General features: G+C 53.2%; 1 protein-coding gene across 14 annotated transcripts in view; it reads left to right on the top strand.

Annotated features, from left to right (window-relative positions):
- The window catches only part of PASK (PAS domain containing serine/threonine kinase), a 34,351-nt gene that overhangs the window by 977 nt on the left and 7,692 nt on the right, over positions 1-25,682 (top strand). For 3 of the 14 annotated variants that reach the window (XM_074364702.1, XM_074364701.1, XM_074364705.1), the window contains 13 exons: positions 8,498-8,719; positions 10,489-10,721; positions 11,166-11,336; positions 12,110-12,250; positions 12,835-12,969; positions 14,581-15,117; positions 16,259-16,427; positions 18,126-18,252; positions 18,396-19,078; positions 19,986-20,278; positions 20,711-20,884; positions 24,224-24,349; positions 24,436-24,570. In XM_074364702.1, the coding sequence (XP_074220803.1) occupies positions 8,560-8,719; positions 10,489-10,721; positions 11,166-11,336; positions 12,110-12,250; positions 12,835-12,969; positions 14,581-15,117; positions 16,259-16,427; positions 18,126-18,252; positions 18,396-19,078; positions 19,986-20,278; positions 20,711-20,884; positions 24,224-24,349; positions 24,436-24,570 (3,084 nt within the window). In that variant the 5' untranslated portion in view covers positions 8,498-8,559. Of the gene's footprint in view, positions 1-5; positions 210-254; positions 481-540; positions 848-8,497; positions 8,720-10,488; positions 10,722-11,165; positions 11,337-11,400; positions 11,635-12,109; positions 12,251-12,834; positions 12,970-14,580; positions 15,118-16,258; positions 16,428-18,125; positions 18,253-18,395; positions 19,079-19,985; positions 20,279-20,710; positions 20,885-21,487; positions 21,513-24,223; positions 24,350-24,435; positions 24,571-25,682 lie in introns of those variants that run through there. The other 11 variants (XR_012507248.1, XM_074364703.1, XM_074364704.1 and 8 more) reach the window with 11 other exon arrangements.

The raw sequence follows: 25,682 nt of genomic DNA, 5'->3' as shown, positions 1-25,682 counted from the left end.
GAGCAGCAACGCCCGGCCCGCGTCCCGTGCTCCGCGCCTCCTGCGTTCCCTCCGTGCGGCTCCGGCTGGGTGGTGGCCCACTTGTCGCCTGGCGGCCGTTTCCTCGCCGCGCCCGGCCCCCAGAGCGCCTCAGGGGCTCTGCCTCGGCTCCGCCCGGCGCCCCGCCGACTCCCCGGGGGAACCGTGTGCGTCCCTCCGCCTCCCGGAAGGTGGGCCCCCAAGAGTGCAGGCGCCTTGCACTCAGCTGCTCTGGGAGCCGTCGCTGAGGCGGTGCCTGGCACGTCGGAGCTGTACGGGGGCCTCGTGGGGGACACAGGGCTGCAGCGCCTCTTGGGGCGGGCGTCCCGCACTGCGGGCGCGGGCCGTATCAAAGCTCGTCTTCCCTCCGCCGTGCGTCTTCTCCCAGGGGAGCAGCTTGGGGGTGGGCCTTGCTGCCTTTTCTCCCCGTCTTTCTGCCATTGCTTTAGATCCAGGATGACTGTAAGTCCCGCTCCTACCCCGCTGGTCTTTGTATGTAATTTGTAAGGTGCATATCTGGGCAGGTTACTTCCAAGCACAGAGCCCTGTAAAGTCAACTTTGGGGTAAAATCCATGCCGCTTGGGCAGGCGTAGGAGGCCTCGGGGCCCATCTCCACCTGCTCCCCTGTGCCCTGAGCTCCTCCCAAGGGGCCTGTGGGAGCCTTTGACTTCCTGTGGTTCTGCCTGGGCTCATCTCGGCTGGTGCCTCCTCCGGGAAGCGGGGCCCTCTGCTCACACCCTCCAGCACAGCAGCCATCATTCTGGTTGTTGTGTGGGATGCGTCGATGCAGGAAACACAGAGACGGTCGGTCTCTGAATGAATCTGACGGTGAGTGAAGTCCAGAGGAAGGCAGGTTTTAGGGTAGTTCATCCAGTGGCTCCAAACGACATCCGTGCCATTTTCAGCTCTGCTCGCCTTCTGTGAGCTTCATCCCGAGGCTGGTTCTGCTCTGGATTCTACAGCAGTGGTGGGAGCAGTTGGAGCTGTTTGCTTCCTACCTGGGTTCTAGTGTGAGAAAGTGGGTTGCTTCCAGAAGTTCACCCATAAGAGCAAAGAGTACTTTTCCAGAAGCTCCTTGAGGACTGCTTCTTGCTTCTGTTTGGTCTGAAGGGGATGGGGAGTGTCACTCACACGTTCTGGAATCAAAACTAGCAAGGGAGCAGGATTACACTGAGAACCATCAGGTGCTCTATGGGTCCGGCTTCCTGTGTCTTCTGCTCAAGGCAGATATAAACAAACACAAACAAGATCTATTCTAAAAACCTAGGCCTGGACTTGCAGGCATTTCTGGTTAGAGTTTGAGTCAAAATTAAGCTTGTGAAGAAGGAAGTGATCCAAGGTTGTGTGAAGCCAGGCTCTGCTTTCAGAGGCCAGCTGTTGCTGTGCAGAGGGGCCATGGGCCACTTTTTGGCCTGGTGTGCTGTGCTGCACTGGCTGGACAAACTGCAAACAGGACAGAAGGCACGAAGGGAAGAAGGGTTGTCTTTTCTGCATCCACTTCTTGGCTTATCAACTTTGGACACTATTTCCTCCCAGGAAAGACAAAACATTTCTTGCTCTCACCCTCCCTTCACATTTCTTTCTCTCTTCTCCCCCGTTTCTTGTTACTTTTACAAAATAAACTTTTGTAACACAATGTATTCTGAAGAATTTTATTACTTTTCTTTAACAAAGTAAAGTTTTTTTTAAAAACACTTTTTATTGAGTTATAATCATTTTACAAAGTTGTGTTAAATTCCAGTGAAGAGCACAATTTTTCAGTTATACATGAACATATATGTATTGTTACATGTTTTTCCTCTGAGTTACCGTAAGATCTTGTGTATATTTAACAAAGTAGAGTTTTACAACATTTACGATACACTCTGAAGCTGTAATCAAGTCTTCCGCGTTTTGTCTATAGGTTGGTTGTAGAAGTAGAAGACTAAAATATGATCACATCGTTGTTAATTATTGTAGAAATAATTAGTGCATCTAGATGCTTAAAAAAGGAAATATAAACCGTGATACTTAAAAGTTGATCCTTGAAGGAAAGTGACACATTCTAGTAGTTTACTACCTAACTTCTTTCTTGCGTCCTACTCATCATTTGGTTCATAGGCAGCTGCTGCTTTTAGAATCCCATGCTGGGTATATACGTGTGTGTAAAACATCTCTTAATTTTTCAGTATGTACTAGCTGATTCATACAAAAAGACAAATGCAATATCATGCCTGATTGGTAACAGTAAAGTGAACACATTTAAACACATTTAAACCCTCCGCCCAGATGGGGAACCAGGAGACCTCAGTCCAGCACTGCAGGGCCCTCAGAGGACACCTCCTGCCTGGAGTTTGGGTCTGTCACATCTGTGTGGAACCCTAAACAATGTATTTAGATTGGGGGGGGGATTGTTATAGAATGGAAATCCTACTGTTGATGGTCCTTTGATTTTTTTTCATTTGTTATATTGCTAAGATTTATCCTTATGTGTATAGAATTTTGTGTGTATAGAATTTGTTTTCACCACTATAACTCATAGCATGAATATACCTGATTTTTAAAACGGTTTTCTTGTTGATGAATGTGGGGGTTTTTACTTTTCTTTTTTGGCTTTTGCCATTGTGAACCGTACTGCCCTGAACATTCTTGAGTGTGACTGGCTACCTATGTGCGAGAATTTCTATAAGTGGAAAATACTGTCACAGCAGGTGAGTGTTCGACTTAAATTGCTTTCTGATGAGATTATGTTAATTTGTTAGCATTCCCATTGATCCACATCTTTATCAGCCTTTGGTGTTAGAATTAATAGAATTCTTAATTTTTGCAGATTAGTACATATAAAATTGTCATGATTACATTGATAAAGTTAAGCTTCTTATAAGTTTATTGACGATGAGGGTTTCCTCTTGTGAGTTTCTTGTTTCTAGCTCTTGTCCATTTTTCTTTTTCTTTTCTTTTTTAAAATTAAAATAGAGTTGACATACAATATTGGTTTCAGGTGTACAACACAGTGGTTTGACATTTATATACATTACAAAATGATCTCCATGACAAGTATAGTAGCCATCTGTGACCAACAGAATTATTACAGTTTTTTTGACTGTGTTCCCTGTATTTCCTCTTATGACGTCCCTGTGACTTATTTATTGTATTGCATCTCTTAGTCTCCCTTACCTGTTTCACTAATCCCCCCCCCCACCTCCCCTTGGGACACTGCTAGCTTTGGCTCTGTGCCTCTGAGTCTGTTTTGTCTTTTAGATCCACATATAAGTGAAATCATGTGGTATTTGTATTAGGGTGTATATATACCTCTTTGAATTTGTGTTTTCATTTTCTTCAGATAAATAGCCAGGAGTGGAATTGCTGGATCATGTGGTAGTTCTATTTTAATTTTTTGAGGACCCTCCATACTGTTTTCCATAGTGGCTGCACCAATTTACATTCCCTCCAGCAGCGCACAAGGGTTCCCTTTTCTCCACGTCCTTGCCAACACTTGTTGTTTGTTGTCTTTTTGAGAAGAGCCGTTCTGCCAAGTGTGAGGTGATGCCTCATTGTGGTTTTAATTTGCATTTCCTGATAATCAGTGACATTGAGCATCTTTTAATGTGTCTGTTGGCCATCCGTATGTCTTCTTTGGGAAGATGTCTATCTCTTCAGGGTCTCTGCGCATTTTTTAATCAGATTGCTTGTTTTTTGATGTTGAGGTATATGAGTTCCTTGTATTTTTGGATATTAACCCCTTATTGAACAAGTCACTTGCAGATATCTTCTCATGTTAAGTAGGTTACCTATCTTTTTATTGATGGTTTCCTTCACTGTGCAAAAGCTTATTAACTTGATTAGGTCCCGTTTATTTATTTTTCTTTTGTTGCCCTTGCCTGAGGAGGCAGATCCAAAAAGATATTTCTAAGACTGATGTCAAAGAGTGTACTGCCCATATTTTCTTCTAGGAGTGTTAATTTCAGGTCTTACATGTAAGCGTGCAATCTATTTTTATTTTTATTTTTGTGTATGGTGTGAGAAGGTGGTTTAGTGTGATTCTTTCGCATGTACCTGCCCAGTTTTCCCAGTGCCATTTATTGGAGAGACTGTCTTCTCAAGTTTATAGTCTTACTTCCTTTGTTGTAGAGTATTTGATTTTACAAGCATGGTTTTGTTTCTGGGCTTTCTGTCCTCTTCCGTTGTTCTATGTGTCTGTTTCTATGCCAGTATCGCCCTGTTGTGTGTGCTGTAGCTTTGTAGTACAGTTTGAAATCAGGGAGTGTGATACACCTCCAGCTTTGTTATTCTTTCACAAGATAGTTTTGGCTATTCATAGTCTTCTTTGTTTCTGCACAAATTTTAGAATTATGTGTTCTTATTCTGTGAAAAATGCCATTGGTATTTCGATAGGGATTGCATTAAATGTGTAGATTTCCTTGGGTTGTATGGTATTTTAACAATTTTCTTCCAATTCATAAACATGGTATATTTTTCCATTTGTTTGTGTACTCTTCAATTTCTTTTATTAGTGTCTTATAATTTTCAGAATACAAGTCTTTCACTTCCTAGTTAGATTTATTCCTAGGTATTTTATCTTTTTGATGTAATTTTTAAGGGAATTATTTTCTTAATTTCTTTTCTGAGAGTTCATTATTAGTATATAGAAAGACAACAGATACCTGTATATTAATTTTGTATCTTGTAACCTTACTGAAATCATTTATTCTAATAAATTTTTGATGGGATCTTTAAGGTTTTCAGTATATGGCATGTTATTTGCTAATAGTGAGTTTTATTTCTTTCTTTCCAATTTGAATACCTTTCGTTTCTTTTTCTTGTCTGGTTGCTTAGGCTAGGACTTCTAAAACTATGTTGAATAAAAGTGGTATGAGTGGACACCCTTGTCTTGTTCCTGATCTTAGACGAAAAGCTTTCAGCTTTTTACCACTGACTATGATGTTAGATGTGGGTTTGTCGTATATGGCCTTTATTATGTTGAGATATGCCCCCACTCTACCTACTTTGTTAAAAGTTTTTTTTATCATAAATGGATATTGGTTTTTGTCAAATGCTTTTTCTGCATCTATTAAGATGATCGTATAAGTTTTACCTTTTGTCTTGTTAATGTGGTATATCATGTTGATTGATTTACAGGTATTAAACCATCCTTGCATCCTGGGGTAAATCCCACTTGGTCATGGTATATGAACCTTACAATGTATTGTTGAATTCAGTTTGCTAGTATTTTGCTGAGGATTTTTACGTCTGTGTTCACCAGGAATATTGACTTGTTATCTTCTTTCTTTGGTAGTGTCTTTGTCTGATTTTGGTATCATGGTAATGCTGGCCTTGTAAAATGAATTTGGGAGTGATTCTGCCTCTTCAACTTTTTGGAATAGTTTGAGGAAGACAGGTATTAGCTCTTCTGGAAATGTTTGGTAGAGTTCACTCATGAAGCCATCTGGCCCTGGAATTTTGTTTGTTGGGAGTATTTTATTGCTGATTCAATTTCACTACGTACTAGTAATCAGTCCATTCAGATTTTCTGTTTCTTCCTGATTTGGTCTTGAAATCTAGGAATTTATCCATTTCTTCTAGGATATCCAATTTGTTGATGTATAACTTTTCACAGTACTCTCTTATGATCCTTTGTATTTTTGTGGTGTCAGTTGTAACTTCTCTTTCATTTCTGATTTTATTTTGTCTATCTTTTTTCTTGATGAATCCGGCTAAAAGTTTATTAGTTTTGTTTATCTTTTGAAAGAATCAGCTCTTAGTTTCATCGATCTTAAAAATTTTTTAGTCTCTCTTTCATTTATTTCCACTCTGAACTTTATTATTTCCTCCCTCCTACTAACTTTTAGCTTTATTTCTTCTTTTTCCAGTTCCTTTAGGTATAATGTTATATGGTTTATTTAAGTTTTTTGATTTCTTGAGGTGAACCTGTATTCCTGCAATCTTTCTACTTGAAACTGATTTTGCTGGGTCCCATAGATTTTGCATCATTGTATTTGTTTTCGTTTGTCTTGAAATCTTTTTTTTTTTTAGATTTACTCTTTGATGTCTTTGTTGACCCATTGATTCTTTAGTAGCACGTTATTTAGTCTCCAAATACTAATTTTTTTATTTTTCTTTTAATTGATTTCTAGTTCATGCTGTTGTCAGAAAAGATGCTTGATATAATTTCAATCTTAAATTTATTGAGGCTTGTTTTGTGCCCTTTCATGTGATTTATCCTGGAGAATGTTCCATGTGCACTTTTAAAGAGTGTGTATTTTGCTGTTTCTGAATTGAATGTTCTATATATATTAAGGTAATATGGTTTAATATGTCATTTAAGGCCAGTATCTCCTTACTGATTTTCTCTCTGGATGATCAGTCCTATTTTGAGGGGGCGGGGTGAGGTAATTAGGTTTCTTTTTATTTATTTTAATAGAGGTTCTGGGGATTGAATTCAGGCCCTTGTGCATTCTAGGCGCACGGTCTACCACTGAGCTATACCCACCCTCCAATCTGTCCATTGATGTAAGTGGGATGTTAAAATCCTCTACTATTATTGTGTTGCTGTCTGTTTGTCTCCCTTTATGTCTGTTAGTATTTATGTATTTAGGTGCTCCTCTGTTGGATGCATTGATAGTTACAAGTGTTACATCCTCTTGTTGGAAGAAGTCCCCTTGACGTTTCTTGTAAGGCTAGTTTAGTGGCAGTCAACTCGTATAGCTTCTGCTGTCTGTGAAACTTGTGTCTCTCCTTCACGTCTGAATGATAGCCTTCCTGGGTGGGGTATTCTTGGTTGCAGAGTCTTCCTTTCACCGCTTGGTGTGTATACTTCCAGTCCCCTCTGGCCTGCAGGGTTTCTGCTGAAGAGTCAGCTGATGGTCCTATGGGGGGGTCCCTTGCATGTAACTAATTGTTTTTCTCTTGTTGCATTTAAGATTCTCTGTTTTTAACTTTTGGCATTTTTATTACAATGTGTCTTGGTGTGACCGGCTTTCAGTTTGTCTTGTTTAGGACTTTCTGCCCTTCCTGGACCTGGATGTCTGTTTCCTTCCCCAGATTAAGGCTGTTTTTGACTATTAGTTTTCAAGTGAGTTCTCCTCCCTTCTCTCTCTCTCCTTTCCTGGATTCCCCCTAATCTGCATGTTGGTGTGCTTGATGCTGTCCCAGACGGCCCTTAACCTGTGCTCTTTTCTTAATTCTTTTGTATTTTTTCTCTTCGGCTTGGGTGGTTTCTTCTCCGTCTTCCAGATCACTGGTCACTGTTGTCTGATCTACTGTTGGTTCCTTCTAGTGTATTTTCCAGCAGTTGTGTTCTTCAGTTCTAAATGGTTGTTTTTTTTCTGTTTTCTTTCTTTCTTTCTTTTTTGTATGTTTCTTTTTTTATATTTTCTAACTCTCTGTTGGAGTTCTCGCTGTGCTCACCCATTCCTCTCTCACATTCTGTGAGCACCTTTTTGGTCATTAGTGTGGACTCTATCAGGTAGATTACTTACCTCAACTTAATTTAGTTCATTCTCCGAGGTCTTGTCTCATCCTTTCATTTGGAATGTATTCTTCTGTCTCTTCATCCTGCCCAGTCCTCATCTCCAACCTTGGAGAAGTGTCCTTGAGTGAGAGGTGTTCCCTAGGGCTCAGCAGAACGCTCCCCCGGCCCCCGAGCCTGGTGCTTTGAGGGTGCGCCCCCGTGGGCTGCGTGCACCCCTCTGCGGTGGTGGGCCGACTGCCGTGGCTGGCTGTGCTTGCTGAAGCGCGGTCTTCCTCTCAGGGCTGCTCCTTGGCCCGCGCCAGGGTTTGTGTGCAATGAGGTGGGAGGACCAATGAAGGGAGGAGGCTTGTGTGGGTCTGGGGAGTGTGCTCCAGGCCGGGAGCTCTGGATCACCAGAAGGTGGTCCAGAAGGGGGTGCAGCCTCTGGAGGCACATCGCCCTGGCCTCCTCCACCAAGGGCCCTGGCCTGGGCCTCCCAGCAGCATGTCTGCACTGGAGTGCAGAGTGTCACCGTTGGGGGAATTTGGCCAAGGACTTGTGGGACTCTACTGTATTTTTTTCTTATATTTGCTTGGGAACCTACAAGTGTATCAAAATTAAAAGTTAAAAACAAAAACGCAGCCCTCCGGTGCCAGGCACCCTCCAGACTCTCGCTTCACATTGTTATTTTGCTGGAGGCTCCGTGTGTGATTTTGGACACAGCTGGTCGGGCCCATCGGATTAGGGGGAAGCCGGGGCTGAGGGGGCCATCAGACCCTCACAGGCTGGCGGGTTCTTATAGCATTGGTGACATCTTGACCGAGGAGCACTGGACCTGCAGCCTGCGCCTTCCTTCGTGGCTCCTTACCCTCAGTTCTGGTTTCCCCCTTTCTCCTTCTCTCTGTCCCCTCCCTTCCTATGCACTTCTCTGTGTGTCATAGGTTCTGACCCAGGGTGGCTCTTGGGTGTGTGTGAGTCTTTGGGGGCTGAGCTTAACTCACCCTTGTGGAGAACTAGTTGGCTAAACTGACTTTGATCTTGCATTGCAGACGCTGACCAGGTTCCCTTCGTCTCCTGGTGGACAGCTGTCCCGCTGGCCCACTGTCTCCCAATGGAGGACAGCGGCTCGACGGCCTTAGAAGGGGACCCGATGGAAGGCCCCGCCATGCAGACTGCCTCTGAGCCCCACAAGTCCTTGTCGTTGGCCCACAGACACCTGAGCAGAAGGAATGGACTTTCGAAACTCTGCCAGAGCAGGATGGCACTCTCCGGTACCTGGCCCTTCCCGTCTCCGGGTGTCGGCGCTGAACGTGAGAGTGTGGAGTCACACTTGGCTCCGTTCAGGGTCTCTGCTCTGGCAGAGGAGGTCTTTATCCAGGTGGTGCTGGCAGGCCCCCCCCCCCTTGTCTAGTGTGGTGCTGCGTTTGTTCTGCTGTGATTCTCAGGCGGGAAACTCTCTTCTGGCAGTGGTTGGGATTTGCCTCCACATTCCAGGGTCAGAGCAGAGCACTGTTTCTTACTTGGGTGTGTAAAAAAGCTGAGCCGGGCTGGGCCAGATGCGGGCGAGACATGGTTTTGTTCATTCTGTTCAGTGCCCTCTGACTGCGCCACAGGCTCCCACCTTCCTCTCAACGCAGACGAGTTGGATGGGCTCGTGGGTGCTGACCTCACAAGGTGGCGGGGTTGCCTGGGGTGGGCCGAGAGCGTGGACACCGCTGCCAGGCCATCCTTACTTCTCTGAGCCTGTGGTGCCTGCAGGGCCCAGACCCAGCGAGGAAGAAGGCATCACTCTGCCTTTGAGGGGGTGCCTGGGAGGCAGCAGGTGCTTGCTAGACACCGGGTGGACCCGGACCACGGGGAAGTCTGTTCGTATCACAGAGGGGTGGCTGGAGCTGGAGGAAAGGGCTGCGGGGGGGTGAGGAGGTGGGCTCTGTTTTGGGGGAGGGAAGGCCATGTGAGCTTGCGTGCTGCTGCAGAAAATGGAAGGGCTGGGTGTGTTCAGGGGGCAGGCTCCCCTCCCTGTGGGGAGGAGTCGATGAGGCAGGCCGGTGGGCTGTCTCCTTGGGAGCGAGGGCTCCAGTGGGGGGCCTGCCAGGGACACACGGGGGCAGAGGCAGAGCTGGCGTCTCAGTGCCTGTCCCGAGGCACGAGGACAGTTTGAAGGGAGATCAGGACTGGCTGCCTGGGAGGGGGAGGGGCAGGGCAGGTGGCCGTGTGGTTTCCCGTCTCAGAGAAGAGTCCCTCTCGGAGAGTCCGTCAGCATGGGCCCGCTCACTGAGAAAGTTGAGGAATCCTCTGTGAAGGCCCAGAGGGGAAAGGAGGGCAGAGCCATGTCTGTTCTGTTGGTTTCTGAGCTGCTGAGGGTGGAGCTGACACTGGCTGAGATGGGAGGGGGAGCAGGCAGCTGGATCCCAGTGGCAGCGGCACATTTCTATGTGAAGCATATTTAAAGCCACCAAGGAGTGGGGATGGAGTGGAGGTTCTGAGGCCGAGCCTGGGGTCCTGCAGCCATGAGAGGGGAGGAAGGTGGAGGGGAGGGGGTGCCCTGCTGAGGACAGGCTGTTCAGGAGGAGGGGAGAGGCCCTCCTGGCCCGGCTGTGCTGTTGAGGGGTGGAGCCGGTGAGGCCTGAGGAGTGGGAGCGGGAGATGTTGCCCAGAGCAGGTTTTCTGGAGTGGTGGGGAGTGAGCACCTGGTTGGAGGAGGCAGAACGGGGGTGGGATGGCCAAGACGCAGGGAGCTCTTGAACTTGTGAGACTTTCCAGGAACAGGGGAGAGGGCAGTCGCTGGAGGGATGGGGGTCTCGGAAAGAGGGACACAGGAGAGTGCCCCTTGGAGGGACGGGCGGGAAGGGACCTCAGAGTCGTTCACACAGAAATGGAGAGGATGTTGGTGCATCTGATAGGACACACTCCGCGTGGTGCCCCTAGAGAGAGTCAGCGCTGCGGGTCAGCCAAGCCTAGACCTCTGTGGGGTTAGGAGCAGGGCTGTGCGTGCATCTCGGCCGCATGAGGTCTAAAGCCTGCTTCCGTTGCTTTCCAGAAGACACATGGAGCTCCTACTGTCTGTCATCCCTGGCTGCCCAAAATATTTGCACAAGCAAATTGCACTGCTCTGTGGCACTTGAGCAGGTGGACCTGGCCGGGTCCCTGGGCAGCGTGTCCTGCTGCTCCCTGCTGCGGGGCTTGTCCTCAGGGCGGTCCACGCCCCTGCTCCCGGCCCCCGTGTGCAACCCCAACAAGGCCGTTTTCACAGTGGACGCCAAGACCACAGAGGTATGTGCTTCAGTGTGTGCCTAGTCACGAGTCTGGGGTCTGTGCCTTCAACCAGAACCTCAAAGAGAGTGTTGAGCATTTTAGGTGCAGTTAAAAAACTGGCTGGTTTTACCTGTGTAGTAGCAAGAGGGATGTGAATTTGGGGACCTCAGTAGGAATCAGTAAGAGCTGACTGGATGCTCTCAAGGCAGAGGCAGGAAGGATGGCTGTGCCCTGGTGTCTCCTGCCCGCTGCCTGTCCTTGTTTCCCTGCAGCTGAGACACTGGAGCCCCAAGGGCGGCTCTGCTGGGAGACCGCCGACAGCGGACTGTCACGGGGGCGTCAGGTGTCTGGGCCATCCCTGCTGGTGCCTGGGCCGCCTTCCCGCCGCCTGCTCCTTGGCCGCTTCCGGGAGCTGGAGGAGCAGCCATGACCCTCGTGCCCCCTCCTCTCTGCCACCCTCAGATCCTGGTTGCCAACGACAAGGCCTGCCGGCTCCTGGGGTACAGCAGCCACGACCTGATCGGCCAGAAGCTCACACGGTTCTTCCTGAAGCCGGACTCCGATGTGGTGGAGGCGCTCAGCGAGGAGCACGTGGAGGCCGACGGCCGTGCCGCCGTCGTGTTTGGCACGGTGGTGAGTGCTGGCCTCTTGGCCGCTGGCTCTGGTGTGGGGAGCAGCTGGAGGTGGGGTGCGTCATGGTAACAGGAGCGGGGTTGTGCTGGCCTGGCACGGGGTCAGCAGGAGCATCCTGGGAGGAGCTCGGCCAGCGTGTGCGACCCTGCAGGGCTCCGCCTCAGCTCCCAAACGTGTAGCACGATTCTGCCGTCTTCCCAGCTGACTCTCCACGTCTGTGGTGCGGAGGGGCTGGCCTGATCGGAAGGCTCCCTGGAGCCGGATCCTCCCGGTGTGCGTCCAGCCTGGACGTGGACGGGTGAGCTGCACGTTAGATGCTGAGCCCTGAGCCTCAGGCAGCGGGGAGGATAAGTGGACTTGGGGGTGGAGAGCTCTGTGGTGGATCACATGCTTGGTGTGTTCCAGGTCCTGGGTTCGATCCCCAGTGCCTCCGTTAAAGAAAAAATAGAACGTATAGGATCAACTACATCCAAAAAATTACCCGTCTAAGAGCCCAACTACCTAGAAAAAGGAAATGAAGACATTCAGCACGTCTTGGTGTCTTCTCCTTAAGAAACCATAGATCCTGCTGTTTTTCCCCTGCTGTCTTACTGTGAAGCTGAGGGTGGAAAAACCTGCTCTTCTGATAAGCGTTCCCTCAGAGGTCATGAGGTTAAGTGGCAGAAACCTCGTTTGTACTTTAGTTAATTTCTGAGGTGTGAGGCAGGTGAGCCGAGGTCCAGGGCGCCCTGGAGCCTGGGCTCTGGCAGGTGGGAGCCTGTCTGCGCCTGCAGGTGGACATCGTGAGCCGCGGTGGGGAGAAGGTGCCGGTCTCCGTGTGGATGAAGAGGGTGAGGCAGGAGCACAGCCTCTGCTGCGTGGTGGTGCTGGAGCCTGTGGAGCGGGTCTCGGCCTGGGTGGCTTTCCAGAGTGACGTGAGTGTGCCCGGTTTCTCCACGGCCTCTGCCCCCACCGTGTGCCTTTGGGCAGGAGGAGCCTGGGGCTCTGGAGAGTGTGCCCTCGGCCGCCCTTTCCTGTTGTGCGCCCTTGGGTGAGGAGCCCATCTCCTCATGCCTGTGCCTTCACCTGTACAAGCGGGGTCTAATTGTGACCACCGATTGGACTGCTTCACATGTCAGCGAGACACTGCCAGTCACCCCCTTCACACGTCAGCGAGACACTGCCAGTCACCCCCTTCACACGTCAGCGAGACACTGCCAGTCACCCCCTAGAGAGGCGGCTGACATGCAGCAAAACACACGTGCCAGCCAGGGTGCGGTGCGCTTGGGGTAGTGAGCGGGCCCTAGAAGGAGCCCTGGGAAGTGGGTGTCCAGAGACACCTGGCAGGAGCGGGGAGATGGTGTTCTGAGCAAGGTTTGTCTGCGCCCCTCTCACACCTCAGATGGAGGGTGGTGTTACAGCCTTGCTTTCAGCTTGGAGTTGTTGCAGTTCAGTGCAGTTGACAGCTGAAGTGCAGGAGACTCATTACGATGCTTAAAACACTGGCTTTTCCTCCAAGGGCACTGTGACGTCCTGCGACAATCCCTTTGCGCACCTGCTCGGGTACGCCTCCGGGGAGGAAGTGGTTGGGCAGCTCATTACAGACCTGATCCCTTCCGTGCAGCTCCCCGCTCCCAGCGAGCACATCCCCAAGGTAGGACCCTGACCCTCTGCTCCGCGTGGCTGTGCCCGGGGCCTGTGGCCGCTGGAGTCTGTTCATCTGGTGATGGTCAGGTTCTTAGACCCGAATCCATGACCTGGAGGCAGAGGCCCAGGTTCCTGAGGGTAGGAGTGTCCAACATGCATGGACACAATGGGACTGGGTCTGCTTAGAGCCCTCGGGCCACTGGAGTCTTGACCAGGGGCCAGAGCCTTCGTGGCCCCCTGACTGGCTGCTAACCTCTGGATGGTCTGTCCACCCCCCGCCCCAGCCTCCGCAGCTCCACCTCCACCCATGAAGCCAAGTCCTTGCACCATGCTTCTCTGCTCTAAAGACCTGGATTGTCTCCGGTTTCCTGAGCAACCCTGGACTGGAGGGAGGCACACCAGGCTGTGCGTTACACAGTCCCCTCAGTCCTCTCCCGGGGTACCTGCTGAGGTCTGTTCACTGAGAAGTGTGGGGGCCGTGAGGAGCAGGGAGAGTTGGCGGCTGGCAGGTCTCCGCACAGGCAGGCTGCTGTCAAATACAGGAGGGTCGGTCGGCAGCTCTGGGGGCAGTGGAGCCTGGGGCTGGAGGTTCTGTCATCAGCTGGATCCTCCCAGTTCCCAGGTTCCCTGTTTTCCAACTAGTGTGCAGCCTTCACACGAGTGATCACACTGCTGTGAAGTCACCCCCGACGACCTGCAGGGTCAGACTGATGGTCAGTTTTTGGCTAAAGTTGGCTTTGCTGCTGCAAGAAATAGGAGACTCTTTGAGGACATCTGTGGGCACTCCCTGGCTCTCCCACTGGCCTTAGGCTGAGAGCTGTATGCTCTGAGCTGGTCCTTCGGTATTTTCAAGCTTTTGAGCTCGGAAGCCTCTCTCCCTACCCCCTTGTTCTCTTTATGTCCTTTTTGCCATCCAAACCCCTAGCTGCTTGGGCCCCAAAGCTGTGGGTGCATCAGTTGGTATGACCACTTTAGAGGACTTGTTTGGCAGCATCTGCTGACTCTGAACATAAGCAAACTTCAGGCCCACCCTAGGCATGCATCCAAAGGAGGTGTGCACCAGACAGGCCGTGTAAGCGTGTTCCCAGCAGCCCTAGCTGGAACCACCTGACGCCCCAGCAGCAGACAGAGACAGACACTTCCTCTCATTCCTCCCAGGGCTCACTGGGCCTCAGGTCCCAGCCTGCACGCTTGCTGCAGGGAGCCTGGGGTCAGGGCGCAGTGCTGGTGTGGTGGGAGCTACCCCACGTTCAGGCCACACCTACGACACAGGCCCCTGCAGACCCTGTGTCTTTGGGTGGGCCCTTAAGAAAGGGGCAGGCAGGATTGGGTGAAGGGCGTGGACACACAGCCTGGTGTGCCTCCCTCCAGTCCAGGGTTGCTCGGGAAACTGGAGACACTCCAGGTCTTTAGAGCAGAGAAGCATGGTGCAAGGACTTGGCTTCACGGGCGGAGGTGGAGCTGAGGAGGCTGGGGTGGGGGATGGACAGACCACCCAGAGGTCAGCAGCCACGAGAACCACTGCCCCCACGCTGGAGGAGAGGGCAGGGTGGGGGGCTGGGGCTCCCGTGGTCCAGGCTGAGAGCTGGGAGGCACTCGCTGACACTCCTCCCTGCAGGGTCGGCACAGAAGACAGCCCGGTCCTGGAGTGTTTCCTGATGGCCCTGTGTGTGCTGTCCTCAGGCCGTCCTGGAGTGGGGCCCAGCCACGGCTCCTGGTCGGGGCTCTACGCCCCTGGGGGCAAAGAGGGTCACGGGGAGATGGAGGAGGGGGAGCAGTGTGGAGAGCTGGGTGCTCTGGGGGCACAGGGGGTAAACTTAGATCTGAAGCTGTGAAGCCTCAAAACTCGGGCCAGAGAGGCACTGTGGTCAGCTCAGCGCACGTCCTCTTTCAGAACCTCAAAATTCAGAGGTCTGTCGGGAGAGCCAGGGATGGCACCACCTTCCCCCTGAGCCTGAAGCTAAAGTCGGAGCCCAGCAGTGAGGACACAGATGACAGCACGGCGGCCCCCGCCGGGGGCTACTCCGCGTCCGTCTGGGTGTTCTCCACCATCAGTGGGCTCATCACGCTCCTGCCGGACGGGACCATCTACGGCATCAACCGCAGCTTTGCACTCACGCTGTTTGGTTACGGGGAGGCCGCGCTCCTGGGCAAGGTGGGGGCCGGGTCACCCAGGGCCGGGCCGCCCCATCACAGCCGCACTCCTGCCTCTCCTGGCCCAGCTCCCGGCTTTGCCCTGGGACCGCGGGCCCAGCGAGGGTCTCCTGCTCAGGACCCCACTCCTCCCCCTGTGCCTGCCTCTCTGGACCCCACAGTGGGGGACCACCTCCAGAGCCCCTGGTGCCGTGCCCACGCCCTCCGGGAGAGGGAGGGAGCACTCACCTCAAAGCCTGTCCAAAGCAAGCAGGGTCTGGTCTGAGCTACTGGCCCAGGGTGCGCGTCACAGCTGTGGGGTCTACTCCGCACCCCTGGGCTGGGCTTGTCCATACCTCCTCCTCCGAGCGACTAGGGGCCGTTGTGGGTCAGGCCAAGCATGGTGTTTCTGTAAACTTCTTCCTTGGATTGGGCTGGGTTCTGAGGGCGGCCTCGGAGTGCCCTTCCTTGAGTGTCCCCAGCAGCCCTCCCTGGGGGGGCACGGGCCCCCCCTTGATGGGGTAATGCGGCAGGGAGAAGCTGCCATGTGGTGCGGCGTTCTTGACACTCAAGTGGCCCCCACCCTCTCCCCTCGCTCGGCTGGCCGGGCACCTCGATGTGGGTTCAGGTCCCGCACTGCCCACGGCTTTTCACCTAGTGCCCTGCTCCCCACAGGCCGTGTCCCCTCTGGTCACTGCTGTGGACCCTGCACCCCATACGGCCGGCCAGGGCTTCAGCCTCTTTAGAGGCCCCCCAGACTGGCCCGCCTCTGTTCTCTAATAGAAATACTAAGAAGCAAGTAAGCTGAATTTTAATTAAATTATGTCAACCGTAGTTCAGTTGAAGTTAATGAAAACGCAGTTAGGGTAATTTCTGGACAAGGGCTTCCCTGGGGAAGAACGCTGGGGGCCTGGGTCCTGTCAGGGAGTGTGTGGACCTAGTTCCCGGGTGTGCTCAGACAAAGGGAAACAACTTAGGATTTCCAAGTTGCGTGTCAGAGGGGCTCAGGCCTGCCGAGAGGAGTTTGACCTGGGATCTGTCCTAACCTCATCCAGAGACTTGGTCATGTCATTTCCCTTCTCTGCCTAGAAGGGACGGTGGGGTGGTCCTGTGGGTCAGTGAGGAGTCTCTCCAGGTTCAGAAATGTCGCTTCTGTTTTCTAGAATATCACTTTCCTGATTCCTGGTTTCTACCGCTGCATGGACCTTGCCTATGGCAGTTCCTTACCACTGCTGGACCTGGCTGACTGCCCAGACACTGGCACCCAGAGTGGGCCTGGAGGGACGACTGGGGATGCCCAGGAGGGCTGGAGCCCTGCCGGTGCAGCCGAGGGTGAGACCTGGCCTCCTCCTCCCGGTGTACCTGCGGCCGCCCAGCCCCACCAGCCCCCAGCCTCCATGGGAGATGGGCTGGAGCTCGGGGGTGTGGGCATGATTGCGTGGGTTTGGTGTTCCTGTTGCTCGTGGGCCTTCAGTGTTCCCAGGGTGGGATGCTTGTGTGTGGGTCTTGCCCCCGTATTAGCACAGAGGGGAGGATGCACTCCCCCAGGTAAGTCACCGCTCCTGCGTCGAGGACGCCAGCAGCTGAGTGGTGTCGTCTTTTGTGAGGAAATCTGTGTAGCTTTATGTAGCTTAAGACAGCGTTGATGCAGCATGGCAGACTCATCCCCGAGTTAAGTAGTCCTGGCAGGGTTTTGTCTATTTAGTTATGTTTATTCCCAGTGCTTTCAACTTAACATTTAAAGTCATCCCGACAAATGCCCGAGAGCCACTTTGTGAGCGGGTGGGCGCGGTGCACGTCCCGGCGGGGCCCGGAGCAGAGTGCAGCTGAAGCTCTGCACACCAGTGCCCTGAGGCCTCCCTTCCCTTGAGGAGGAGTGGGGGAGCCCCCCAGGCTGTCACCTGAGGGCAGGACCGTGGAAAAGACACAGTTACTGCAAGGGTGTGACTGTACCGTGTCCCACTGGGGAGTCAGCATTTATGGTCAGCTTTCCAGCTTCCCGCGGTGGGGAAGCTCAGCTCTTGTCCCTCAGCGTCCTCTTGGGGCGTTAGGAGCTGGATTGTGGCACCGTGTTCTGAAGGGTTAAAGGGCGCTTTGTATGCTGCTGACTCTCTTTGAATGACCACTTTGCTTAGCACGGGGCTTCCTTCCTTGTATCTGGGTTTTTCTGTCTGTAAAAACCCTCCTTTTCAAGTTTTTCTTGTCTGTCACTGATTATATTCCCGTTCCTCTTTTCCAGAATTCCAAATTCTTCCTGGTGTGTGTGTGTAATACATGTTCTTTGTAGAAAACAGAGGGGGTTTTCACAAAGGTTCTGCCCCTCATTGTCTCCTCAGGGTGGGGTCATGGCGTGTTTGTGGGTGCAGGGTGTAGCCTGCCTGCTGCCATCAGCCAGGGGCTGGGTTCTGAGAGCCTCCCTACTCCTGGTGCTATCTCCTGAGGGCAGTCCCCCTCCGCTGACCCGTGTGCCTGTGGTGCTGGGCCCTGTGGGCAGACAGCAGCTGAGGGGAGGCAGGGGACACAGAATCGTGGGTGTGAGGTGTAGGAGGGGACCCGTGCTTCAGGGGGAAAGCAGAGCTGGGGAGGGTGTGCAGACTCAGCTCCGTGGGCCGGAAGGAGGCAGGGGCAGCGTTCTGGATGAGGGAGCGGAGCCAGGTGTGGCTGGGAGGCAGCGGCCCCGGGGGAGGAGCAGCCGTCTGGCCCAGGACCTTCGGTTTTCGCCTGGAGTCAGGGCGGGACTCTGGGGACTGTCGGCAGACGAGGGACACGTCTGACTCCACGTCTGACTCCACGGTTGGTGGGTGGTGCCAGCTGAGTGTGGGGCCCACGATGGAGCAGGGATAGCCCAGGACCAGGTGTCTGTGGTGGGGCCAGGGGAGGTCGCTCTGACACCTGCTGTGGATGCGGGGCCGGAGGCATGTCTGAGATCAGGTGAGGTCTCCTCTCATGCCTGCTCAGGAGCCTTGGGGAGAGGAGATGGTTTGCAGCGGGTGTGCTGGCAGGTGGAAGACTGTTTTCTGTTGTTGCTAGATCCGAGGGCGGACACTGAGACCCTGAAGCTGGTGGAGAGCCCCGGCAGCCACCCCAGGGCTCAGGCCCACTCCGATGCTGGAGGCCGCCTCCCCTCCTCGCTGCAGACAACGAGGCCCGGGCTGGGGTAAGTCCTGTGGGAGGTGCAGGTGCACCAAAGGGGAAGTGGGGAGGGGGAGGTGCACCTGGAAGCGGTCCGTGCTCAGCGAGGACAGTGGTGACAGAGTTGGCAACCCAAAATAACATTCATTTACTTGTATGGCTTCTGAGGTCAGGAATCCGGGCGCAGCCTAGTGAGACTGAAGTCAAGCTGTTGTCCTTGTGTGACCTGGGAGGCACAGCCCTGTGTGGTGGCCGCTCGGGCAGCTCCTCGGCCTGCTACGCCCGAGCCACAGACCTCCCGGGCGTCCTGGAGGCCCCGGAGGCTGACGAGAATTCCTTCTCCTGGAACCTCAAGGAGCTCTTTCTCAGCGAACAGACAGAGCGCACCTCCTTGAGCTGTTCCTGTGCTACATCTGAGCCCGGGTGGACACCCTCCCGTTCGCTGGTGGGCTCTGACGTGGATGTGGGCGTCTTGCATGGGCCGAGGTCAGATGTTCTGGACGATAGGGAGCTGCTACTGCTGACCGGCACCTATTTCCATCTCGGTGAAGGCTGGCACTTCCGTGAGAGCTGCTTGGGCCTCGGTGGGACAGGACCATCTAAGACCTGCTTGGTGTCCTCTGAGCACTGTGAAGTGAGTGGCAGAGAGAGCCCAGGCTGCGTCCCTCCTGTGTCGGGAGCCAGCTCTGAGGACACATGCCCATTAGAGGAGCCCAGGCTGACCCTCCAGGTCACCTCCACGCCCGTGAGCAGGGACGGCTCAGTGATGCTCGGGGCCGCCAGCCTGCAGCCTGAGATCCAGGAGGGCACCTACGTGGGGAGCTGCTACCACCAGGACGGCTCAGAGCTGAGTACGTGTCGGGGGTGTGTCCCTTCTCCCTAGAGCACAGCAGTGGGTGGGAGCTGGTGTCTGAGAGGGCTTCACCCCAGGAATAGTTTGGGCAGAAGTGATATATTGTGGGGAATAAAGGACCTGAAATTACAGTTTACCTCTTGAAAGTTAGGATCACAGTGCATGTGCTGGGAGTGGGCAGCCTGAGCAAGGTGCCAGCCCCTCCATGCCTTGCAGCAGGGGCCGGGCTCCCGTTGGCCAGGACCTCAGCGGCCACACCAGGAGGGGCTCAGTGGTGGGTCTTCACGTGCTGCCAAGGTCCAGGCTGCTCCGAGTCCGCAGCATCCCCAGTCTGGAGGGCTGTGATCGGGCCCCATCACTAGTCCCCACTCTGGGTGCTGTGATTGGGGCCGGGCACCCAGCCCTTTACTTTCCCAGTTTCCCAGCAGGTGCATGTGTTCCAGCCAGTTGTTTCCTCATTGCTGATTTCACGGTGTTGATTACCAGGGCTTTCCCCTGAATGTAAAATACTTACATAAGTAATACGTGTTATTTGCGGAAATATTATAAAATACAAGCAAAAAGAAGAAAATGAAATCATCTGTAAACCCCTTTGCCAGAAAAAAGATAAGCATGTTTGTGTTATCGGAGGCTGTGTAAAAACGCACCCACGTGTGTGGAACTCCAGGAGCGTTCCGGGTCAGCTTGTGCAGTTAAGTGGCACGTGCTCTGTGGGCCACAGTCTGCACGCGTGTGTGTGGCCTCCCTGGGGCGGACTCCTCTGTGCAGGGCGTTGGGTGCAGGTTTTCCAGGCTTGTCCGAGTTGGCAGCTGGTTGCAGTTCTCTCCCTTGGCCTTGGCTGGGCTGCTGGTCCCACTCCCAGCAGAGGGGGTACTGCTGCCAGCCTCAGCCTTTGCCCTCTCCAGGCTTGGGTGCCTCTGCCCCTGCCCCGGGCCCTCTGCGTGGGCTCTGTGCTGCCCTGGGGCTTTTTCATCGGCAAACGGCTGGTGAAACCAGTGGGAGTGTCCGTTCTCCCTCAGGTGTGCAGTTTGAAGTGAAGCGGGTGGCGCTCCAGGGCTCGGCGGCCCTGTTCTGCTGCTGGCTGGTGAAAGACCTCCTGCACGGCCGGGACTCGGCCCCGCGGGCCCGCCCGCGCCCGGCCAGCCTGCCCGGCTCCGCCCACACCCCAGGGGAGCTGCCCGGATCCTGCCCCGGGGAGGTTGGTATCTGCCAGTCAGCCCGCGCCCCGGTATCCGCCTTCTGTGCAGAAAATGCCTCCCAGTTAGCCTCTCTCTCTCCATTTCCTCTGGGATGGGAAGGGGGTCTATCTGTGGCTTTTCACAGTGCCTTCTAACAGCCTTCTAAGAATTAAACCACACGGAGGGTTTTAGATCTGCATGTGCCCCCTGTGCAGCATGGGGCCCAGGGCTGTGCCAGGATGGACTGGCGTGTCGAGGCCCCTGGTGGGCCCTGTGGAGAGCGGGTCTCAGGCTGGGGACTCTGGGCACAGGCGGGGCCTGAGGGGCCGCGCAGGGCATGTGTGCTGCTGTCCCTGCAGGCGGGTGCACAGCTGCTGGGGCCACTCACCCACCTGCTGCAGTCCCTGCTCCTTCAGTGCGTTTCATGTGGTCCCTCAGACCTGCTTTTGCAGCCGCAGGTGCTTGGAATCAGACCTTGGTTTGAGGAGCTCCCCAAGGCTGTGGAGCTGGAGGGGCTGGCAGCCTGCGAGGGCGCCTACTCCCGCAAGTACAGCACGCTCAGCCCGGTCGGCAGCGGGGCCTTTGGCTTTGTGTGGACGGCAGTGGACAAGGAGGCGAACAAGGAGGTACTAGGCTCCCAGCGGGGTTGGGGTCTGCATCCTGGGGGGCAGGCTCCCTGGCCGCGCACACCACCCCTGGCCACCCTGCTTGGTGGGCTTTGTCCCTTGTCCTGTAACACACCAGGGCCGGCGTCCTGTGGGCTTCAGATCGAGACCCGCAGGGCTCTGTCCTCGGCCTCAGGTTGCGGCTATTCTGACACACTCCTCTTCCAAGTCAGCCTTAGACCTGCTGCCTCTCCCTCCCAGATCCTGCTGGGGTTAGTTGTAGTTGCTCGGGCATTTTCTGATTTGGGGGAACTGGCACGCCTGTCCCTGCAAACCCTGTGGACCCCCCAAGGGTCCCCATGCCTGGCCTGCTGACTCCTGGGAGGGCCAGCGTGGGACCCGTTCACCATGGTGTTTTTCAGTCACTTCTGGAATTTACCAAAGCTGCAGGCTTGAGTTGATACACCATGCATCTGTATCAAGGCCTTACTGGTTTTACTAATTTTTCAGTGGATCCTTCTGATTTGCTAGACAGCAACCCCTCTGCTGAGAATGACAGTTATGTTTTCCGTTAATTACGTCTCATTGCTTTTCTTTTCCTTCTCTGCTGTCACCTGGGCTCAGACCCACAGAGCCGTGCCCGCAACAGGTAGGCTCCCCGACCGCCTGCTGGCCCACGTCAGTCCCGGCGGCTCCTCCTATTTCTTGATGGAGACCTTTTGTTTGAGAAGCTCTCATTTTATTTTCTGCTCACTAAAATTTTTTTTTAAAGAATGAGTGTTACGCTCTGTCAAACACCTTTTCCATGTTGGTCGAAATGCTTGCATCTCATTTCCTTTATTAACAAAATGGATGTCATCAATCAGCTTGCATTCACAGGATCCATCCTTCTCTGTGTTGTAACATTCTTTCAATGCGTTGTTGAATTTTATTTTGGGGGGGGGGGTTAATTTATATTTATACGTAAGTTTTCTTTCTTTTTTCCTGTCCGTTAGGTGGGCTGCAGAGCCAGCAGCATTGGCGGCGTGTAAGGGCCTGTGCGGTGCTGTCTGCACTCTTCTCTGCGGCAACTTGAGTTCCCTGCTGTCCTCACTCTTGTATTCGCTCCCTCTTCTCTTTGCTTGACTTACTGAAGAATTGTCTATTTTATTCATCGAATATTTGTTTTGTTTTAATTTCCCTTCTCATACTTTCTGTGAGTTAATTTTGCTATTTTTCTAGCTTATCGGATTGAATGTGTTATTTTTAAAGCTGTCACTTAATGATAAAAGCTTGTGCAGTGTTCATTTTCTGAGGGCACTTGGCCGCCTTCTGGAGGTGTCACGTGTCTTGCTGCTCTGGGTGTCACGTGTTCCTGCTGCCGTTGCTGTTAATCTGGGCAGGTCTTCCCACTCGTGGTTTGGGTCAGGAGTCCGATAGGCCGTTGGGTTTGTTTAGAGCGTTACCCCAGGGAAGAGGACAGCCCCCCCAGAACTCCCTTTCAGGAACCTGGGGTGTCAGTTTGAATATTCTGGGGCCTACAAATCATTAAGTTAAGCAGCCAACCAAAAAGTCAACTTCTAAGCAGGTTCTCGTTCTTGGGACGATGGATTTGGGGGGTGTTGCCATCTTAACAGCGTCAGTTCTTCCATCCCAGAGCACGGACGTCTGTCCGTTTGTTCGCGTCTGCAGCTCTTCACAGTGCTGTAGTCTTCAGCGTGGAGTCCTGTCCTGCCTTGTTGGCGCTCTGTCTTCACACCCAGTGTCTTCTCTTTCCTGTGGGGTTTTCACGTGCTGGGATGAAGGGCGCACGGGCATTCTACTTTGGACCCTGGCGTGTGTTGAGTGTGTTTCCCCGTGCATTTCATGGTGGTGGGCCCTTGTCTCTCAGAGCTTTTTGGACCCCGTGTCTGTTGTCGTCTGCCATTATTCTGAATTGAATTTTGCTGCTAGCAACCTGATTTTTTTTCTTTCTGCTTTCTAAAAAATCTTTGGCATTCAGCAATTTCACCAGGATGTATTTCCGTGTGTGCTCTTTGCTCTTGCTCGACACACTGTGAGACTTTGATCTGGGTGTTTAGCGCTATTCTGTCCTTTTGTTCTGTTCATTCTTTCCCCTGAAGCTCATCCTGGGCACGTGGAGGCGGGGGCTGCCTTCCTGGCCTCCTCCCTCAGCCCCGCGGGTGGGCGGGCAGCTCGCTTCAGGCACGCGGACTTGAGCTCGGGCGTCCGCACTGCACTCAGCCTGGCCCTGTCATCCTGCCGGCCGTGGTTCCTTGGGGCTTCAGCCCTGACGCCACCCCGTCCTCCTGCCTTCCCTCACGGCTCTCACCTGACCGGTCCAATGGCAGTGACCCTGCCCTCAAGGGCTCTTCAGTTTGTCCACTTGTCTCCACTCACATGCTGGCACCCAGCCGCCCCCTTTTCCTCCTGATTATTGGGAGGACATGTGGATGTTGCAGGAGCCCCTGAACCCGTCTTCTGCTCCTGCCCTGGCCCTCGTGCTGCCTCTCACCCCTCAGGCCGCCTGCCCCAGGCCGAGGCTGTGCCTCAGAACCTTTCCTTCCTTTACTCTGCCCGAAGTGCCCTCCTCCTCAGGGAGCCCTCCTGGCCCCATGATCCCTACCTCCCCGGCCTCATCTTCTTCGTGGCCCTCCCTCTCCCTGACCCACAGGGCATCCTGGGCATCATCTGTCTCCTAGCTCCGTGAGGGCGGGGGTTTCGGTCGTCCAGTTTGGGATCTCTTGCTGAGGTGGAGAGTAGGCCTGATCTAAGGTCACTGCTCACCCCCCCGACCCCTGCACTCCCCTGGCAGCAGGTGTTCTGAGGGGCAGGGTTACCATTCAGTGACTTGTAGGCTCGCTTCCTTTATCGATGGTGTCTTTTCCCCCCGTCCTCCCTTAACTGACTGGCACTCGTCCCGGTAACACCGTCTTCCCATGTGTCTCATGTCCGCCAGGCTCGCTGAGCTCTCTGATTAGTGCTCAGAATCAGCGTGAGTTAGTTCTTGTTTCTTTTCTCTAGTTTTCAGGCCTCTTATTTCATTTTCTTGGCCTGACGTCCACTAGTCGGTTAGGAAATCAGGGTGGAATGGGGAATGGGGAAATCAGGGGCCGCGGCCCCACCATCCTTCCTGTCCGTCCACTTGACAGAAATGGCAGGTCTGCTCTAGCCTCTGGTCAGCGGCCGGTGTTCCTCCCTGCTTCCCGCTGCTGTGTGGGTCGCGACTAGGTTTCCTCTTGCACGTCCCTGGGGCCCGGCAGGGGTGGGAGCGGGGGCAGGTCACGTGGTGGTTCTGTCCACCACTGAAGCAGCCGGTTCACAGGACACGGGGGGATGGTGGGAATGGCTGTGCCTACTCCCTCTCTTCTTTCCTTGTAGGTTGTGGTGAAGTTTATTAAGAAGGAGAAGGTTTTGGAGGACTGTTGGGTCGAGGACCCCAAACTTGGGAGGGTTACTTTGGAGATCGCCATTCTGTCCAGGGTGGAGCACGCCAACATCATCAAGGTGGACAGCTTGCTCACGTGTGGGTTCTCCAGCGTGCGGTCCTGGGCGGTCTTGGCATGGCCAGACCCAGCTGTGTCTCTTTCCAGGTGTTGGATGTATTTGAGAACCAAGGGTTTTTTCAGCTGGTGATGGAGAAGCACGGCTCCGGCCTGGACCTCTTTGCCTTCATCGACCGCCATCCCAGCCTGGACGAACCCCTGGCAAGCTACATCTTCCGACAGGTGAGAGCCGGCTCTAGCCGGCCGGGGAGGGTGGGCCAGGGCTGCCTGGTCCCGGAGGCCGCAGGGATCGGTACATGCTCACTCCTCTCTGTGAGCCGGTCTGGCCTTCAGGTTTTGTTGAGGGAGATATATTTTGAGGAGAGAATTCTGTGGCTGAAGTAGAAAAAGTGAGGTTGGAGGGAAGAAGGAGGCCAGATACCACCTTGGCATGGCCGGGGACGGATGTGTGATGATTGAAGTTTGTTTGTTTCCATATAATGTCCACAGCAATCTTGAAAATGAACGAACAGGCTCTCATACTGGGCTTTGAGACTGTGCATTTGATCTGAGTCCTGTCCCCCACTGGGAAATCATTGCTGATTTTGCAGCAGAGATCATTATAGGACCAGCGTTATAAGGCTGTTAGAATTAAGTCAGAGGTGACCCCAGGGCCCTTGTCCGGCATGCTATCCAGCACATAGTCAGTGCTTAATTAACAGGGGCGGCTCAGTTAATTAATCAGCAAAGAGATTCTGGGAGTCTCAGCTGACAGTGAGTACTCGTCTTGGTCTCTTTTGTGTCTGTTCATGTCTCATCTTAGTCCACTTACTATTTCATCAGCAACTAGAAAAGTGTCCTGCGAGAGAGAAATTGGGTGGTGGGGGACAGTAATTCTTGTTTCCGTTTTAAGAACGTGATGGTTCCATTCTAGACTATTCCTAGCTCCCGGACAAAATGTGAGACACCTGGAAGGGGTTGGCACTTTTTTTCTGGGAGCTGACTTGATTTCTAATGACAGCTTCCAAAAATGGACATTTCTTCCTCAAAGCTGTAAACTTCCTGAAGTTACTGGATTCCTGAAATTAAATTTGTGAGGCACGTGCTTGTAAGTTTTGGGCACCATGGTTCTGCCCAAACATCACCTCTCCCTCTTCCTACGGTGGAAGACTGCACGTGCATCCACTTTATTTCATGGCAGAGATTTGTCTCTGAAATCTCCGTGGCAAACAGCGTCTAATGACATGACCTTAGGAGCCACTTGTTAAAAGCTGCTGACGTAGGTGATCGTAGTGTTCAATACTTTGTAATTTTCTCGAGAAGTATCAATAGCCCCTTTGTGAATCTGTATAACG

The sequence above is a fragment of the Camelus bactrianus genome, chromosome 5 (assembly GCF_048773025.1).
Source record: "Camelus bactrianus isolate YW-2024 breed Bactrian camel chromosome 5, ASM4877302v1, whole genome shotgun sequence".
Classification (NCBI taxonomy): domain Eukaryota; kingdom Metazoa; phylum Chordata; class Mammalia; order Artiodactyla; family Camelidae; genus Camelus; species Camelus bactrianus.
The sequence above is the reverse complement of the archived record's forward strand: the minus strand, read 5'-3'. Positions and strand labels throughout refer to the sequence as shown.